Genomic DNA, 19,502 nt, shown 5'->3' with positions numbered 1-19,502 from the left:
TGAAACTAATATATTCATCTCAGCTTATTTGGCATGCTCTTCCAATCCTCTTTGCCTACTAAATATGAGTAGTTAGCTTAGTCCAGGAATCATCAAATGATGTTTCATTTCGTTTTATCCTCAGCAACAACATTTGTATATAGGCTAAGTGAGAATTTCTTTTGTGACTTTTTAATTTCTGTATTCAGTGATAGTTAATAGCAGCGAGTGGTATTGTGTGCCTTACTGAAGGAGTCAGTAATTGTCAACTGAAAACGGTCGTCTTATACCGAAGGGATTAGGAGATGTTACGTACGATGGGAAAAGTGTTATAATTTCCCAGCCCACCACTGACAGAACAATGTAAACTAGCAAATGAGTGACAATATTACCTGACGTTGACGTAATCTGACAGAAGCCACCAATAAATAGCTTCTGGTGCACGAGTCCCTTGAAACTTGTTTTCTGCAGGAATCAGGGCAAAGCACCACAGTGGTCAAGATGAAAACTGCAAAAAAAAGTCACAGTTTTTAGCACTAAGAAAGTTGTTCCAAAACTGCGAAATTAATCAGGTATAAAAAACAATTTTACAACGTACTATGACATAAGTGACAAATCTATCTCATCTGCCCTCAACAAGATCCACAAATGGTAAAGCATCCATTCCAGACAATCACCGGTGAATACCACAGTCGAGCTATAAGAAACAGGATTGATTTTTGATGCAACACTAATTCATTCAAAACATAACAGAAAAATCTTAATAACAGACTCCATGCAGCAGAGTTCTTGACAGTCATCAAGGAATTCCCAGTCTTTCATTGAACCCTAAGTTTCACAGCTTGAGACACTCGAATCAAATACACACACTTTAGAAATCTCAAAAAGACTTTTAAAACAAATGCTAGGTCGGAGAAAACATAACATTAATCTATTTTAAGGGATATATTTTGTTTCATTTACGATTCATTAAGGTTACAAGAACAAGAAATAAAATTCTAGCTGGAATATTGCATGGAAGCGAGCACGAGGAAAATTTCCACTTAAAGCCGTCGTGCACAGTTAATCTACGAAAAATTTTTATAAACAAGGTTATACGAGAAATTCAGATTACACATCACGATATAAACTTAAATATTGCTCACAAATCAAACTGTGCATACCATAATCTTCTTTCCTTTATACTCCAACATAATACACGATCGCCCAACCTCCTGACCGGCTCCCCTGATAAAGAAGTGAGGTTAGGATCGAATATTTCCGAAAAACCAATATTATTCTAACTTATAGCTAGTGTAAGATAACAGCATTAACATACAAAGGACGTACTTGGGACTCGGGCTTTCTTTTAGTCGACATATTTCGCCTTACGTTTCAAACCAACAACGTAGAACACACAATTTACAAACTCAATTGCTCAATGCAAAATGGGCATAGAGTACAGAGTATAGAAGTTCGTAAACAATCACGAGGTACTGTAACCTGTACGAAAGACTTTCTAATGGAATGTCTGAAGAAAATCTACTCCCTCCCAAACCTGCTCCACAGTCCAGGTATTTCTTCTTTCAATTGTATGCTTTTCTCGACTGTTACGAAATGTATATGTTAATCTCTGTGTACAGCAAACCACTTTACAGCAGTTCTTATATTATGAGAAGAACACCAGATTCATAAGGAACCACTAAAGTAGACTCATGATGTAATTTATGTTCTTGACAACCAAATACGGTGCTTATGCAATTACAATTGCGGTGCCCGAATTTATAACTTGTGTTGGGCAAAGCCGTGGTCTAGGCAACACGGAGTTTTCCTCCGTGGCATCCCAACAATTACTCCATTCACACACAGAAGAAGGCAATGGCAAACCACTTCTGGATCATCTGCCAAGAACGTATATGAACAGGTCCCAGTCCGAGAAAAGGATCCTGTTCATATGGACCTGTCGTCAGACAGAACACTAAATAAATAAAATACAGACGGATTAAAACAAATTATTAATATAATATTCACAATATGACGCAATTACACTATCTTATCAGACGTACGCCGCTTTCGCACTACGAAAACTCTTTTATAGAAGCTTAGCAGCCAAGAGACGTGGAAACCAAGCGAAAGGATTTTGTAACCCACCCCCCTCCTCAGCCATGTACCAGATACGACTTCACTCCCTTCGTTGCATGAGAAGGAAGATAATTCATATGACAGCCTAACAGAGGATGCGTGATATTAAAATATGACGAGAATCGAACTCGAGCCGGAGAGAAGGAAAATACGTCCCCGTGACAGAATCTAAAAATGGGAAAATCAGCGCTTCAACTCTCAAGAGTCCATGTGCGTTGTTTGATCTTAGTTTACGAAAAAGATCAAGATGGCTGCCTCCATCATCAAGGCGATGAGATTCAGGTCAACATAATTTAACCTCGCCCTGGATATCTATATTAACGTCTATACTTGATCTTAACACACGCGGTTCAATTTGTTTGTACGAATGATTTATCATTTATTGGTTTCATTGACATAAAAATGTTAATTTTCACCGGAATTAATTCCATCCTGACTCGAGTAATTTTGTTGCTACTCTATGCTGTGTAATCTGAGCAGTTACGTGAATTAAGAATAAGCAACGAATCCGATTAGTTTAATTTCATGTTAATATTTTAGCGGTTTCTAAATGATTACAATAAACTTTCAGCCCTTCTCAACTCTTTAAATCCCAGTGGTAAATGTATATACCATCTGCTTTAATAATAACTATCTTAATTTTGTATTTATGGATATCATATGATTCTCACTTTAACCCTTTGAAGCCGAAGATCGTCTGAATATTATTTACGAATCCAGTCCGTACCGCGAAGAAAACACTTCACCTCACCATTACGAAAATCAGCTGGTTAACCCTTTGAAGACGAAGATCGTCTGAATATTATTTACGAATCCAGACCGTACCGCGAAGAAAACACTTCACTTAACCATTAGAAGTCGAATCAGGCGGTACCACATAAGATTTAACAAAAGAACATCCCGGTCAAAGCCTTAACCATAAAAATAAACTTTGTGGGATTTGGGGTTCTGACGGAGTTGGGTTGTCAAGCCTCTGGGGCTTGTTGGTAGATACCAATGTTTCGGAGGATCTGTTGCTTCTATCCGCAGGTCTGAAGAACTGTGAGCCCAAGCCCACATGATGTCCAAACTCTTCTGTTATTTACCTGTACTCCGATCTTAATCTGTATGTCACAGGATTTAATCTTGTACGATGGACAGATACATCTTTCAGCTCTGTGTATGTGGACGATACTTTTTGGCTTCATCCACACACGTGCTTAATTCTCTAGCTAAGATTACAGATGCTTACAAATAAGAGAAATTCAGACCTCGGTTTATTTTAATTAATTATTTTATTTTTTATATTCGACTTTAATGACTTTGACTGCAAGATAAACCAGTTACGCGGGAGCAGCGTGTTCGAGATTCAATAATACGTGAGGATGATGTTCATGCCCTGATCCGGGTAGAGAATCTGCCGTGTCAGATGGTTCTTGAATTATTATTTCCTGCTCGATGGAAACCCCGAACAGTTTGAAGCCCAAAATTTGTCGAAATAATATTCAAGAACGCAGTCTGTACCAGGAATGAAAGACAACACTTCACAGTTAAAAAGAGATCGGTAGTTAATGACAGTTTGTTACGAGAATCGAGAATATATATTTAAAGTTTTAAAATACATGATAGATCTGTTTTGTGTGAATTTCGGGGAAAAATATTAATGGGAGTCTATCAGCACGTTCAGTAGCCATAAATTGTAAGTGATTTATAGAAGTTTGTATTGTTCAATAAACCAGTTTCTGTGTATGGGCTTGTACACTTTTCTCTGATCCTTAATGTCAAAGCTCCTAAGGTATATTAGGTTTCCCATATTTTTCATTCAACATTTCAAGCTTTCGAGGCTCTTTAAGGTTTGATAATTGTGTTGGTTAATCAGAGCACTTGAAATACATTGTTTCTGTGTTCTAGTACCATAATGTCAGAAGAGATATAGTACATTGATCTGAATCATTAAAACAGAGATTCCTTTGAAACACAGGGAGTCAGAATGATGTTCATAAGAACATAAAACATGCTGATGATAGGAAACTTAAAACTGTTTGTCCACTTGGGTGCGAGCAGTGGTTGTCAGCTGACGTGCCACTGAGAGAAACGGACTTGTCTCCGGGAGAGCTGCGCCTAGATGCTACGTGTGTCGAGGGAGCGGGTCCCGGCTGGGAACCGGGGCCCTTGGCTAAAGGTTTCAGCGCGGTGGGGTGACCTTTAGTGGGGAGCGGTGCCGAGGAATCCAAACTTCTAACTCCCCAGAGACTAATCTTTCTCTGCCCTCCCAGCGCCTGGCCCAGAAGAGGAATGCCTTCTCGACACCAGGACATGATCAATCTGATTGACCACTCCCATACTTGGTACCTTCCAAACAAAGGACAAGTTTCTGAAGTGTCCTTCGAGCCTTATCTTGCACATTCTGTCTCCTAAAGGCTCGAAACCCTGCCACGTCCATCCCATACTTCAGCACCTCCGTCATCATGTGGCCACGGTCAGTGTCGCGGTTCGCTTCCGAGTCCGTGAACGTTTGCCAGGGTCCATTACCAAAATGATCCATCCGAGGCTCTTTTGAGAGTATCCTAACAGTAATCGTTTTCCGGGGTGGGGTTGTTATAACCCCAAGCCCCAACCTGGAGGACCAGGGTATCGCTCTTAGTCTGGCGCATCTCCTTAGACCTGTCCGGCTTGGGTGACCCTACCATGAGCCGAAGCTCCGGCCGGCATAGCCCTTTCACACGTGAGCTGAAGTGACTGCTAGAGATAGAAATCCCAGCAAAACGCATTGGACCCTTTCAGGCGAGAGCCGCCACTATGCAGCTCTCCCCGCTAGAAGCGGCTTATGGCGGGGGAGAGTCTTGCCTGCTTCGACATGGAACCCTTTCACACACGCAAAGGAACTTGAATTTGTAGGGAAAAGAGGTGGTTAGAGCAAAAATTTTAATATCAAACGTACCTACGGAACAAGTCAGCGATTTTAAATACTAAATTAGTCCGTTCCTTAGCTATCTTCAATGCTTTCTTGTAAACGTGACTATTTCTATGTTCCTGCAATCCACACTGAACAATATCTGTATGTTGGTACTCGTGTAAATCTAAGCCGCTGTTCAAAGTCTTGTAGCACCGATGTGAGATGTTCATCCTGGAAAGATAACATCTTTTTATCTATTAAATTTGTTACCAGTTTTTTCCCCAGCTACCAAATATGACACTGTCTCATCCAGTTCTATTGATTTGTAACTTAAAATACAAATGAAAAGGAAAAAATACAAGAGCCGAGAGGGTTTACAATGATCCGAGCTGTGCAATAAACAATCATACTGTCGTCTACATACGGATTTTAATTCTGTTATTATAATCATCGCTTTTCCAATTTCCATTAAGGAGTATTGACAACTGAATATATTTCACTAAAATAATTAACACTTTAAAATAAGCACGGTACGCTTCCGTGATAAGAGAAATAATCTAAAATACTTCATCCAAGTATATCAAACTGCTTACATGAATATGAAATATATCTTAGTGCGAAACAATTTATATTTCACAGAATTTATTACAAACTTTTCTCGACTTACTGCGAGCAGGCAACAATTTTTTTAATAGTGGCCAGGCTCATCACTGCGTAATATCAGTCGGACTACATTTTTTCAGTCCCAAACTTTAGGGACAAACATAACCTTAGATACCCACAAATGCTCAGGTAGAATAGAAGAAATTTAATGAACAAATCAAAATTATTGTTCTCTGGCCAGAATACATTCTGTAATTAATTAGTCTTTATGGAAATATTATCTAAAAATTATACCGCTTCGACTGATTTAATTGAATGAGTTATGAAAATAATTATCGATAGTAAAAAGCATGAAAGTCCATGTTTAAATAAGCAACTTTTATTTTTGTATTATTATCATTTTTATGTCCCACTACACGCCATGTAGGCACTTGGCGTTAACCTCGACACTAGATAGGGGCAGGCAGCCCTCGGAGGAGGAAAAACCCTTTGTCCATGTTGGGGATCAAATCTATACTGACTCAGCTACCCCAGATCCCCTTTCTATCAATGAAGATTATTAATTATAAACAAGTCTGTAGCGTATCGTCCCAGCGAATTATGTTCATTCTGTGTGTGAAAGTGATGGGTAGGAATAACCAAATGTGTCTGTAGTCTTAAGTAAATGCCTGGAATTATAGGGTAGCATGCAGAATTTAAATCCAGTTATATTTTTTTTCCCTTAAAATCCATCTGCTACGTGTCGAGCTGAATCCTACCTTCAATGTGTCTATTCCTCATATTCACGGCGATTCAAATTCAGTAGATTTAAGAATACGCATGTAAAAGTGCCAGTGTAATTTACAAACCTTCTTTTTCTTTATCTGACAGCTCACGTTTTACGTAGTATAAAAGTAAGTCATGGATCCCATACTCATTCCGCTCGGACACTGCAAGCGATTTCTTAATAAACTCACTCGTCATATTTATTTCGTGGCCAAAGATTTCCCAGCACCTGCAATAAGTATAAATTTGTAAAATGAACAAACACGATTAAATCCACGTTTACGGATCACTAATTTGTGTCTGTAAGCGTATACTGTTATTCAAATCAACCAAAATTCAAATTGATTTAATTATTATAATGCAATTTAAATTGTAGTTAATAAATAAACTACAATACTGTAACAAGACACAGCAGCAATTATTCATATATATATATTTTAACTCTTAATGACAAGAAATGCAGTAGAATCTTATGATCTGTCACACCTGATATACTTAAATATAAAACAGCTTTAAATCAAGTTCAAAATTCAGTCTGAAAATTACATGTTAATGACAATAAACAAAGAATAATGACTTAACCTCAATTTTGATATTCACGTCCTCAACAAAGAGAGCAAAGTCCTGATAGTAGCATTTCATTTCATCTGGCAAGTTCTCTATACAAAGTCCAATTGCACCTGCTATGCCATTCTCTTGAGAAATACTACATTTTATTTAAATTTCTGGAACATGAAAATTTGAAACTGTTCCCATACGTGGGCACCTCTAGTGACAGGATACATATTCAAATGTCTGCACAAATACTACATATCTGTTCCTTCATTTCAGTAAATTCTGATGACAACTGTGAAATTGTAGACACATTTCTTGGAATACCCCCCAAAAGAATATAACAGGGTAAGCCTGAGAGACTTCACCAACCCTTCTGGAGTAACAAAGGAACTGACGCCAATGGCACATGGCAGAAGGGGTAGAGATCTGACTTGTTGAAACCTTTCAAATTTCATTCTGTATCATCTTCAAACAACTACCAGAAATAAACACATCATATTTTCTTGTGGAGTAACGTTCTGTAACTTCGATATAATTGTCGATGGTGAAACAAATGAAATATATCGTAACAAATGTATACTTTCACTGGTCTTATTAAAAGAGAAATGGTTTTCAGATCACGCCATACAGTATTTATAAGGAACATATTCAAAATGTAAACAAACTCATATTAAAGTGATAATTAGATATGTGCACAGGTCCAATTTGTTTTAACTCAAACCCAAATACTTAAGTAAGATGACAAACTTAAAATTCGTCAATCAAAATAAGAATCAATCTCGTTTCGTATTAACAGGCGTAACACTGTTGACATATAAGATATACGATTTGTGGAAGTAAGGAGAACCTAAGATACTCAGGTTAATACGCAAACAATTTTTTGTTGTTGCGAAGTGTTTCGAAAGAAAATCACCTATCTACAATATTTATTTTTTCATAATAACAAAACCAAAACTAATGCAACATGCATTTGTTTTTAACTCACCTTCAATTAAGTGCAATTTTTCCCTCTTCTGTGGCCCTTTCCTCAGCAAGGATCACTTCCTCTGAAAACACAGACCACAATCTTGCATTTTGGAAAACAAAATTGAATTTTCAAAGCGGAAATTAAGATGAGATTGACCGACATGACAGTAAATTTCTCTTCTATGCCACCATAAATGAGAAACATTTTGATTTACTTTCTTATTTATAGTAAATCTTTCAACTGATTTTTCCTAGCCCTGGTATTAGATCTGAAGATAACAAATTCGCCTCGTGTATGTACGTTAAATGAATTATTTGAAATAAGAGCAGTAAGAGGTGCAGATGTAAAATAGTTTCACTGGTTATTAATATCTGTTACGTGACGTGTATATATGAAATTGTTTTCTTATTTGTCATTCAGATTGTTCCATCAGTGGAAGTAAATTTAGAAATCCTTCAGGCATTTCTGTTGCTCAAAGAAACGAACAGAGCGGAACAACAGGGGAATCCCTAAATTGGGTAGGAGAAATAACAGACCTGCATATTTTATTGTTTTATTTTGATGTCAGAAAGATAAATGAGAGGCAAAATGACACAAGATCATGTTATAGACGGTACAGGAGCATTTTCACAGTCAGTGTAAATGAAAAATATGTAAGATGTGGTTTTATCCTGCTCTTTGATTCCATTCCATTAAAAGCGTGACAAATTTTAAATATTTGGGAGCAACGATAATAAATCGGAATGATATGAGGAAATCAGGAGGCGACTATATTCTGGAAATGCTCGACAATTTTCAGTTCGAAATATTTCGACTTCCCGTCTGATTTCTGAGAAACTAAAGATCAATATATACAAAACAATAATTTTGCCCGTTGTCTCTCTCTCTAAGGAAGGAACATAGATTGCAGGTGTCTGAGAAATTATAATTATGAAATTAATATAGTGCAAGCCATTTTTGAAAGAAGTCCTATTCCTTTACTTGTGGGACCATATCCATCAAACATTTGCTCCATGGCAGTTCACATTTTACGGTAATGTTTCATGCAGTAATCGAAACCCAAAAACTATTGCCCCCCCCCCCCCCAACAAAGCATTCAATCATGTGAATGTAACACAAACAGTTTTATCTTTGGTGACTCTGTTAAATACCTCGTCCATCTACTGGCATCTCTGCATCATTATGTTGTATCTACATTGTTCATAGATGGCAGGATGAGCACTTCGCAATTGATATACGATCTGTGGTTGGTAATCCGTCTTCTATCGTCAATCATTGACCGGTGTTTGCTATAATCTGCAAAGAAGTTTTAGACGAGAGCGGCTGGCATAAATGTACGTAAGGTAAGTAATTTGTGTTTAAATGCCCTCCTCAATTGGCCTGATTCTTTTAACCTTCCTTGTTTTAGTTCATATGTGCTACAATTAATTGCTTTAATTAAGGTTATTATAGGTTATAATTTAATTTGAATTCCTACTACAATTTCTTGTTCATCTGATAAAGATAATTTGGCGAAGTTTTTGTTTGTTACTGATCGATACGTTTCTTCGGTGCATGTGGATGCCCTCTCCAATTGAACTCTGATTAATCAGAGCCAATTTATAGCAGTTATGTTGGTGCAACTTGGAATCAGAAGACTCAAAATACAAATTGCAGTATGTAACAGTGCTTTAAAAATTTTCACGTTTTTATCTGTGACGATACAAGGGGAATTCAACCCAACATTCCTGTCCTCAGATTACATTTCAAAGTATCTGTGATAATTATGAAACATGTTCAAATTTTTTAAAAACTGGGCTGGCATTTTTAAAGCTTTGCTTGTGTCCGTAGAAACTTCTTTTTACTAAATGCTGCTTTATGATGAAGCAAAGGAAATACTCTTAAATCTCCCTTGAGTAAAAATTACGTCTGATAATTACATCTGTAACTATAAATAAAAATCATTATACTATATCTGGGTTCAAAATAATCTGTTTAAAAAATATACTGGAAACATATTTGTGCTGAGTCAACTTCATAGCGTTTTGAAAGTCAGCTGTATATTACAAATTATATTAAAACATAGTGAAACTATTATAATATGTGTGGTAAACTTTTTTAAGTACGCACCTTAAATTCTGAATGAATCAAATGGGGGTGTACGTACTCGTATTAATATTGTTTATACTTTTTCAGGTATCTTTTAAATTTATCTTAATATTTAATCTTACATGGTGGTGGCCTGCGTACAATTGCATCAGAAGATGAGATAGTAATCGAGTCTTCTGTTGTTTCAACACGTCGTGGTACTAACTTCGTCTAGCATTAAGCAGCTCAAATTATTGCTATGAATGAAATAAAGTGAGATGGGGTGCAAACCACATCTCACTATAAAAATTAGCAAGTCACAAAACGTTAAAAAGAACTCAATGAATATATGGAACAGCACTAATGTGCCTGTTCTTATCCGCAGTTTTCATCACAAGAAAGGAAACTGCTCTGAGTTGAGATTTTATGTTCTCGCAATACGTACATGAGTTTGCTACCTTCATCATCAGTGTAATAAGTATGATAATGAAGGCAGCATGCTCCTCTGAAACACTGGTCAATATCTACCAGACTACACATTCGCAACATCTCCGACGGTCAGCCATCTTCTTGCTCTGAATTATTACGGTACTTAAATTAATGTCCCCCTCGCTTCTCTATGAATTTCAACAAACACACTGATGTATGTAAACTAAGTGTCCTGGATAATTATGTCCATAATAATATAGATCAGCTCATGATTGTGCTCTGTATCACAATTTTCTGTTTTCATACCGTGCAACGCTTAAGTTATCCTTCAATCCCTTCTGGATCATCAGAAGCAAGTTCTAACAGGCAAGTTGCCTCCTCCACGACTCTCAGTTCTTTCAAAGCCCTTGCAAGCCGGGGCTCTAAGTTCGATGGGGATCGGAATCTCTGGAACTCGAGCTGGACTTCTGCAAAACATAATAATGCATGCCATTAAAACAACCTATCAGGGTTCTCAAATTTGTAAACATGGTTATCCTCTCCCCGTGCAGAGAAGTGGCAAAATCTCTTATGAGCTCTGGTGAAGGGTCTGGCTAAAACAGGTATCTCGAACCTGACCATCAAGAAGAATAATCAGGCTGGCTTGCATTATAAGAGGGGCAGAAAGAGGAAAGGTTTCCTCAAGAAGGTTGACTGAAAAACTCTGTTGCTGATTCAGCCTGGGACCAATGATGGGGGCTCTGCTGTTCAAGTCAGTAAATTGCAGAGGGAAGCCAGAGATATCCAGCTGCCAGCAGCCATGGATCCACCGGCTATGCTCAGGTATGGTGGTCATCAGGACATGGGCATCACTGTGGAAGTTCACGGTCGACGGTGTAGAGTGCGGAGAGGGAAACTGATGTGTTTCCTGAAGAGAAAGGCATGACACCTAACTATCTTGAGCAGCAGCACACTTATGTGTGTTCTTGAATGAGCTAAGGAATGGCTCTGTGGCGTAATTTCACGGGTAAGTCACTGGGAGAGAGTCAGACTGAGAGTTGTGAAGACTGGATCAATTTCAGAACTCAGAAAAATTTGTGGCATAGATCCCTGGGAAACCAGTGCAGATGGCTACCATGTTTATGAGATTTTTTTTATTATTATTATTAGTGTTCTGTCTGACGACAGGTCCATATGAACAGGATCCTTCCATCCTTTTCTCGGACTGGGACCTGTTCATATACGTTCTTGGCAGATGATCCAGAAGTGGTTTGCCATTGCCTTCTTCTGTGTGTGAATGGAGTAATTGTTGGGATGCCACGGAGGAAAACTCCGTGTTGCCTAGACCACGGTCTTGCCCAACACAAGTTATAAATCTGAGCACCACCGGGAATTGAACCCGGGACCCCAGGATTACAAGGCTAGTGTTCTGACCACTAGACCACTGTGGCGGTCGTTTATGAGATTACGACAGCAGAATTCAAGTCTGAGGATAGGCACAGACAAGTTCCCCAAAAAGGGGTCCACTCACCTAGCTTTGAGAGTGTATGATGATGGTATTTATGCTGTTCAGAGGCATGGACAAAGGGGGTCGGTGGCTCCTTCTTAGTTATCTGAGAATGGGGCTGTCCTTCCTACAGATTAACTAGCATCACAGCAAACTGGGCACTCATAAACTCAGTGAGAAATTGACTGCAGAGCATACAAGTATATCTCTGACACAGCAGCCATGATATTTACTGTACTTCTATAGGAAGATCCATTTATATACCTGACTCAACACCAATGGCAAGGGTGTTCTGCATACTTGCTCTGTGACTCAATCAAACTGCTGCTGTCTATGTTGGCAGACATAATTAACTACTGCAGGGAAAGGCAAATGGCCTTATTAATCACAACAAGTAACATAGAGAAGTTTGGTCACCAATCCTAGAGCACTACTGGAATACCCAGAATACAAAAATTTACAAATATTAAATCAAGGAGAAAGGTTCACCTTCCTCAGCAATAGAATGCAGGAAATAATAGATTTTAATCCATGTGAGATAAATGGATGGTGTCTCAGAACCATCTTTATCATGTCATACGCATATCATCTTTAATCTCAAGGGAGAGAACAAGGAGTAGGTGAACTACAGAAATTCACAGACCACCTGATGGGCCTCCTATTGGGAGGAACTACAGTCGGTTTCTTGGTCACTCTGGTATTCTGGAGGGTACTGCAATAGCTGTGGAGTTTCTTCAGGGAGCCATTCTCTCTTCATATGAAAATAACCATCCCTTATCAGACCACCAAAAGGCAAGACAAAGGTTTCCTGTTGCAGAGGTCTATTTGGCACTAAAAACAAAAGATCTTCTGTCGTGGTATCAATGACACTCCACAAAATGCTCACTAAGCAACGCAGAGACACATATGGGCCTTCTTTGCTTCCTTCCAGTGAAATGCTGGAGACTGATTTCCCTGTCTCTGAAGTGTTAAATGAGGAAAAGACTGCATGGTAATAACATTCCACATGCACAATAAAAGTAAAGCCATCCCATTATGCGCCATGTAGGTTGTTTGTGGGAAGTGGAGGTATAGCTCCTAATTCTTGACCTCAGCACTAGATGAGAGTGAGTGGTCAGCATCACGACCCAGTCACACCACACTCCGAGGAAGGGACCCCAGTACCCATTGGATACGAGTCTGGATTCAGAGGCTAGAGGACAACATTTCAGTTGTCCAGCCCTTAACTAGTCACAGCTCATTCCATATGAACAATGACAAAGAAAAAGCTATTTAAGGCAATGCCAATTGTGATCTTCTGGGTTGTGATCCCATACGGCAAGTTTTTACCAACATTTTGGAAATGTTCATATAGTCTCCATATTCAGGGTTGATACAAAACTAGTTGTTTAACTCTGCATAGTGTTGCCGAACTGTAGAGGTTAACAATATCAACTTTCAGGTTATCACTGTAGTAAAGATGTTGACTGTGGGTATGCAAGTTACAATGCAGGGGCTGTACTGAAATACTGGATTTGTGCCCATTATAATTGTTAATGATACTGACATATTTAAGACAAGATGCAGCATACCAATTTACTGTTAATCTGAATCAAAGCACTGCTCTGAGATATATTAAGTAATTTCTTAGTAGGATTTGAGGTTCTAATGGCAGTGTGAACGAAGATAGTTATCTTCTGGGTTGTAGCACTGTGTAGTCAGGTAGACATTTACCAACGTTTCAGAGGTCATACTCCATTCACGGTCCAGCTCCTATAAACAGCACCACTCACCCAACTGGCACATTCATCGCCCTGATGACGGAGGCAGTATGACCTCTGAAACGTTGGTTAACAACACCAGTCTACACAACGCAACAACCCAGAAGACAGAAATCTTCATACTCTGATGACGGAGGCAGTATGACCTCTGAAACGTTGGTTAACATCGACCAGACTACACAGCGCAACAACCCAGAAGACAGAAATCTTCATACTCATCGCCCTGATGATGGAGGCAGTATGACCTCCGAAACGTTAGTTAACATCGACCAGTCTACACAGCGCAACAACCCAGAAGACAGAAATCTTCAAGATACAAGCTCCTTCTTCTTCACTGTGTATTATTACCCCTGCATAGATCATCCATCCTGTAAATAAAAATAATATGTTATGATATTAAAAGGAAACACTGTCTTATAGTTAAGCAGTGTTATTCTACTGATGAAATAAGCAACAGAAACATGTGAACTATCTATTTGTTAGCTAAACAACCAAATCATGCAAACAGCAAGCTAATAAATGCAAGTGCTGGCACACAATATAAAAAAACAGACTAGAATTGTATTCTCGTGAGCCTACTGACAAGGCAACACTTTTAATGCTGCAGAAGTTAACTATTAATCTGTATTTCATGATAACAGGTACACAAACTTAGTCGGTAAACAACGAAATTTTAAAACTCTTAAAATGGCATTGCAGGGGCTGGAAAAGATTTACCACTCACAGAATAGCAAGTATAATTTATGCAATATAAAGCATTAATGTGCACACATGCAGGCACACGTATGCGCACACACAACATCCTATCCAACTTCAAACTTTTCACCAAATGTAACAGCAAAAAAGATTAAATATTCCAAGAACCCTCCAACCCAACCAGACACTGAAGATGAACGTGGTCGATACAGAGAAGAGGCTTAGTATTCTATCTTGCTCTTAGTTTATTTAGTACCTGTGTATTGTAACATCCCCATGGGACTGAATGGCGGATACGCGTTGTGCGGTGAGGAAGATAAACTGGAAGTCTGTCTTCTGTCGGGGATGGTTCGATGATCCTTTGATGATTCATCATATCCTGAAATATAAAATATTTAACTAAAGAAGCAACAAAAACCTTAAAACAAGGACTTACAAAATCACCTATGAAATGCCAATGTAAGGATAACATTTATACAAAGCCTGCTCTGCTTCATATAAATCATGTGGCCTATTTATTCGTTCTACGTGTCGTCTGGTGACGGCGTAGCTTACAGTTCTCATACAATTTACTCTGAATACCATGCATGGCACAGGTCATATTTGAGGATTATGTCTACGATACCTCAGTCTTTGTGGAAATCACTATATTAAAATTAAAATTAAAATATGGTGTATACAGTCACACGCTAAAGTTAGAAATGTATTCCGACTATGAATTTGTGACTCATGAATTCAGAGTGAGAAGCAAACTAGAAGGGATTTATGTACAATGATTCTGTCAAAATAAATACATTAACATCATCACACAATTCTGTTGGCCATACACATTTGAAAATATGCAAAATACTGGGCAAATAAATTGTAAAATATGGTACAAAAATCGATAAGGTGTAACAGATACAGCGCAGAATTGAAACAAACAAGGCAGAGTTACAAGGGAACCAGGGAGATGCTGGCAAGGTGATGAGGCTGATAAAGGCATTAAGATACTTAATCCATGAAGACGAGAAGGTATAAATGAATGAGAAACTGAAAGCCACAAACAATCATTCAAGGCAGAATTGGCACAATGCCTGTACCAAGTACCACAAACTAATTTCTAGGTAACAGAAAACAAGAACAATGGCGTATGAACAATCTCCTGTAGGCATGATGTCTTCTACATGAGGGTCATTCATAGACGACACTTTCACTTCCAATGTCTGTTTTTGGTGATCAATCTTAATTTCACCCTGCAATCAACATTTGCCAAAATCAAAGTCTCTGAGGAGACACAAACACATTACAAATTAAAAACATAGTTAACAGAACACGTAAGAGGCCACAAACATCAAACATCTGATTCAGCTTTCACTGTCAAACCCCAAACACTTTTGCCTACATACGACTTAATTTACTTCTATTGATTTTTCACTTAAAATTAAATATCATCCCACCACACGTCTGACAATACGTTGGATTTGAGAGAGACTACTTGTCCATAAAACAGAAAAGTTGAGAACTACTGTTTTAGAGAAATGTTCTGATTCTTACTTTGCGTCCGCACCCTTGGAGCAAACTCTCGAAAAGGGACTTCACTTGCAAATCAATCATATCACGTGGTTCGATCATGTTTTCTAGATCCTGAAACATACAAAACAGAAACTAAATAACCACAAAAGAAACAGTTCAAATTCCTATAACATTAGACAACAGCTACTACAGTCTTCAAAAACACAACTCAAAATACCTGGTAGGGCAGGAGTACCTGAACAGCTGCATTTTCACCTTATCCAGCGAAAAATTATTAGCCACAGCTACTAGGATTCATACTACTCACGTAACAAATATCAACAATTCAGAGGAACATACTGCCTCGATATTTTCAGCCCTAAAGATGGAAGCAGGACGTTCCTCAGGAATGTTGGTATTTACATACAAATCCACATGGATTTACAACCCACAAGACCAATATTTACGGATTAACAACAACGGCTTCATGAATTCATATTTAACAACTTAAACAAATGTTTAACGAGCTAAGAAATGTATGCACAGCGTAACAGTGATGGTCCAGTGTCTGTGATGTCAGTTGTCTGGAATCAGTAACAATTGATCCATAACCACTGTGCCCCTGCCAGCAGCTTCCAAAGTCTGATTTCTCACTCAAATGAAAGTAGCATTTTTTAAAAAATGTGCATTTCTCATTTATAGTACCACACCAAAGGAGTTGCACAGAAGTGGCACTTAATCATTGATTGCAAATGACACCGAGTTTATTACTTTCACTTACGCCAAAACTTGATGTAGCAACTTCCAGTACAAAATTTACAAGTGTAACTCATACTATTACAAAGATTTAACAAAATGTAAGCAAGCACGATAAATATGAAGTTGATGCAATGTTGCAATGTGTAGTCTGGCAGAGGCGCTTAATGCCTCCGAAACGTTGGTAAATTTCTACCATAACCTAGAGGACAAGTCACCTGATTTCTTGCTGCTTGCACATTACAATCTGCACAAATATAAAACATTCAAATACAATCTTATTCTTCTTCAGTATCTCGTCATCAGAAGACAGGCGGGCAAAATTATCTTAGGGTGGCTAATAAATCCTTTGAAAGGGTTACAAAGTTCAAATATTTGGGAACAACAATAACAAATCAAAATGATACTTGTGAGGAAGTTAGGAGGAGACTAAATTCCGGAAATGCTTGCTACTTCTCAGTCCAAAATATTTTGTCTTCCTGTCTGATTTCTAAGAACCTGAAAATTAAAGTATACAGAACAATAATCTTGCCTGTTGTTTTGTATGGGTGCGAAACATGGTCTCTCACTCAGAGGGAGGAACACAGATTGCAGGTGTTTGAGAATCGGGTGTTGAGGAGGATATTTGGGCCTAAGAGAGAAGATGATGGGGCGTGGAGAAAACTGCACAATGACGAGCTTAAAAATCTGTACTGCTCCCCCAGTATTGTGAGGGTGATTAAGTCGAGAAGAATGAGATGGGCGGGACATGGATGGGACAAGAGGTGTGCACCGGGTACTGGTTGGGAAACCTGAAGGGAAGAGACCGCTGGGGAGACCTAGACGTAGATGGGAGGATAATCTCAGGCGGGATCTATGGGAGATAGGAGTTGACGGAGACTGGATTTTGTTGGTCCGGTGGAGGGTTTTGGTTAATTCGGTGATGAACCTTTGGGTTCCGTAAGCCATCTAGTTAGTTAGTTAGTAGTTATTCTTCTTCAGTTGGTGGACCCTGGCTTCCTTACATACAATACAAAATTTCCCTGCCTTCTTTTACTTCCCCTGAGTATTACAATTTTTAATAGTAAATGAGTAGTAATTTTTCTGGAATAAACACAGCATAAAACAAACAACCATTGCAGCAGTGTAGTTACCATGTGCTTTATACACAGGAGGTCCCTGGTTCAAATTTCAGCCTGGAGACCTATTATCCTGAGACTTCCCTCAGTCCCTCCAGGCACATCCTGGGTCAGTACCTTAAATTAGGTGAGGACACACCCTTTCCCATCCATTATATATCATCTAATGCCATAAAGTCTTAACTAGTAGCTAATGACAGTGGCGAAAAATAAACCACAAACAAATAAAAATATAATTTTCAAAGCAAGTGACTTCCACAAAATCCGTCGCCAACGGCGTATTTCCCGAAAGGATAAACAGAAAGTGGGGATGAAGTTCGAGTTTCTCACAGAGAACAGGTGAGTATCAAAGTCATGGAAGAACATGTTTCCTCCAGTATGTTCCTCCGAGACAAAGGTACCCACATGGCATTACAACTAGCAAGATCAACATCGACAGAAAATTGGGATCTCAAGCCAAGTTAATTGTAAATTTGTCTGAATAAAATAAAACTGGTACTGCTGTTCAGTCTGATATGCATTCACTACAGCGCAGATGCAAATAAGTGCATTACACAATTTAATCATTTAAAGAGAAAATGACAGCCATCTGAATTGTAAAAAAGGTTGTAACATAAAACTCATTCTATTGTAAACATTAATCAACATTTGAACAGAATAACAACCTCTTTCTTAGAGTTTAAAATGGTAGTGACCTTTCGTTTATGTGACATCGACTCTGCACATGTCCTACCTTCCTTGCTTCCATAAAGAATTTGTACTTCTGAGAACTGCTACTGTTTAGGAATTCCCGGACATCTTCCCGATTCAGAATTGTCACGGGATTGTCAAGTTGTATGTTGAATGCTGATACAATTTTGTCCAGTTCTTCTTTTTTCCTGGAAATTACTTCACCTGCAACAGGAAACAAATGAGAAATGATATATACACAGTAATGTAACCCACTGACCCAAATGTGATCAACTGCTACTCCAAACAAACTATTTCATTGAGACGGTCGGGACCTGGTGCCAATTTAACGAAGATGAAAGGATAGGCAATGTGCCACTTACAGAAATCTTCAATATTTAAAAGCTGTAAATTTTGTAATATAGTAGAGTCAATCGAGACTATTAGTTTGAATGGAGTACAGTACATAAATTTTGTAAATCAACCTTCACCCAAGTTATTAATTCAATACATCAAGTAACGCGAGTTGAAATAAACTGAAACTTCCTATATAATGCTGTATATGGAGGAAGACCAACAGGACTCTCAGAAAAGAAGAAGCCTAATATGACACTTTTACGCAATTTCAGTAAAATGGGCCTGAAATCTGCGCATCTTTTTAAACAGCCAAAAACAGAACATATTTGAAACAAATATGACGAAACAGACATTTACACATAATCAGTGTGCATGGTAAAATGCCCTCTTAAAACACATATACAATCAGGAAGGGGACAAGTCATATTTTATTTATAAAAAACTAATTGTTTAAAGATAACAAATTTCTTGTTGAGAGCATCCAATATCTGAGATGAAGGAAAAGCAGAGGGAAAGAAAGCCCAGTACCTTCTTCTGACTTTATTTCGTATGTGCCGTGACCAGTTGCATCGAAGCGTCTCCTTACAATTATATGGTCACCATATTGTTCTCTCTCGTAATTAAGGCGACCAGTATTCTTCAATGTCACTTCGATGGTAGCAGTGACTTTACCCTTCTTTATAAATTCTGGAAGAAACAGGAACAATTCTAAAATTCTGATACACACACTTAATCTTCCTTCCAATATCATATGAAATAAAATTAAAGTTTCGGCCCAAATCCACTGTTCATTCAGTATTAGGTT

General features: G+C 38.3%; 2 protein-coding genes across 10 annotated transcripts in view; both read right to left on the bottom strand.

Annotated features, from left to right (window-relative positions):
* LOC147871896 (cleavage and polyadenylation specificity factor 73-like) overlaps nt 1-19,502 on the bottom strand; it is a 37,704-nt gene that overhangs the window by 4,697 nt on the left and 13,505 nt on the right. The window contains exons 1-4 of one of the 4 annotated variants that reach the window (XR_015538179.1): nt 1,309-1,735; nt 1,143-1,206; nt 578-676; nt 372-487 (exon numbers count right to left, since the gene is read on the bottom strand). Coding sequence is in view for 1 of the 4 variants with exons in the window: in XM_087359905.1 (XP_087216031.1) it covers nt 653-676; nt 1,143-1,206 (88 nt within the window). In the remaining 3 variants the exon portion in view is untranslated. Of the gene's footprint in view, nt 1-371; nt 488-577; nt 677-1,142; nt 1,207-1,308; nt 1,736-19,502 lie in introns of those variants that run through there. The other 3 variants (XM_087359905.1, XR_015538180.1, XR_015538181.1) reach the window with 3 other exon arrangements.
* The window catches only part of LOC147871895 (structural maintenance of chromosomes protein 6-like), a 34,693-nt gene continuing 20,181 nt past the window's right edge, over nt 4,991-19,502 (bottom strand). For 3 of the 6 annotated variants that reach the window (XM_087359877.1, XM_087359878.1, XM_087359880.1), the window contains 4 exons: nt 19,226-19,384; nt 18,405-18,565; nt 15,840-15,929; nt 14,695-15,538 (listed from right to left, as the gene is read on the bottom strand). In XM_087359877.1, coding sequence (XP_087216003.1) covers nt 15,353-15,538; nt 15,840-15,929; nt 18,405-18,565; nt 19,226-19,384 — 596 coding nt within the window. In that variant the 3' untranslated portion in view covers nt 14,695-15,352. The other 3 variants (XR_015538164.1, XM_087359881.1, XM_087359882.1) reach the window with 3 other exon arrangements.

This window comes from Zootermopsis nevadensis, unplaced genomic scaffold (assembly GCF_977971745.1).
Source record: "Zootermopsis nevadensis isolate Lab colony 2312 unplaced genomic scaffold, Znev_1.0 Znev_ptg000037l, whole genome shotgun sequence".
Lineage (NCBI taxonomy): Eukaryota > Metazoa > Arthropoda > Insecta > Blattodea > Termopsidae > Zootermopsis > Zootermopsis nevadensis.
Note: the sequence above shows the minus strand (reverse complement) of the source record. Positions and strands in the feature narration are given on the sequence as shown.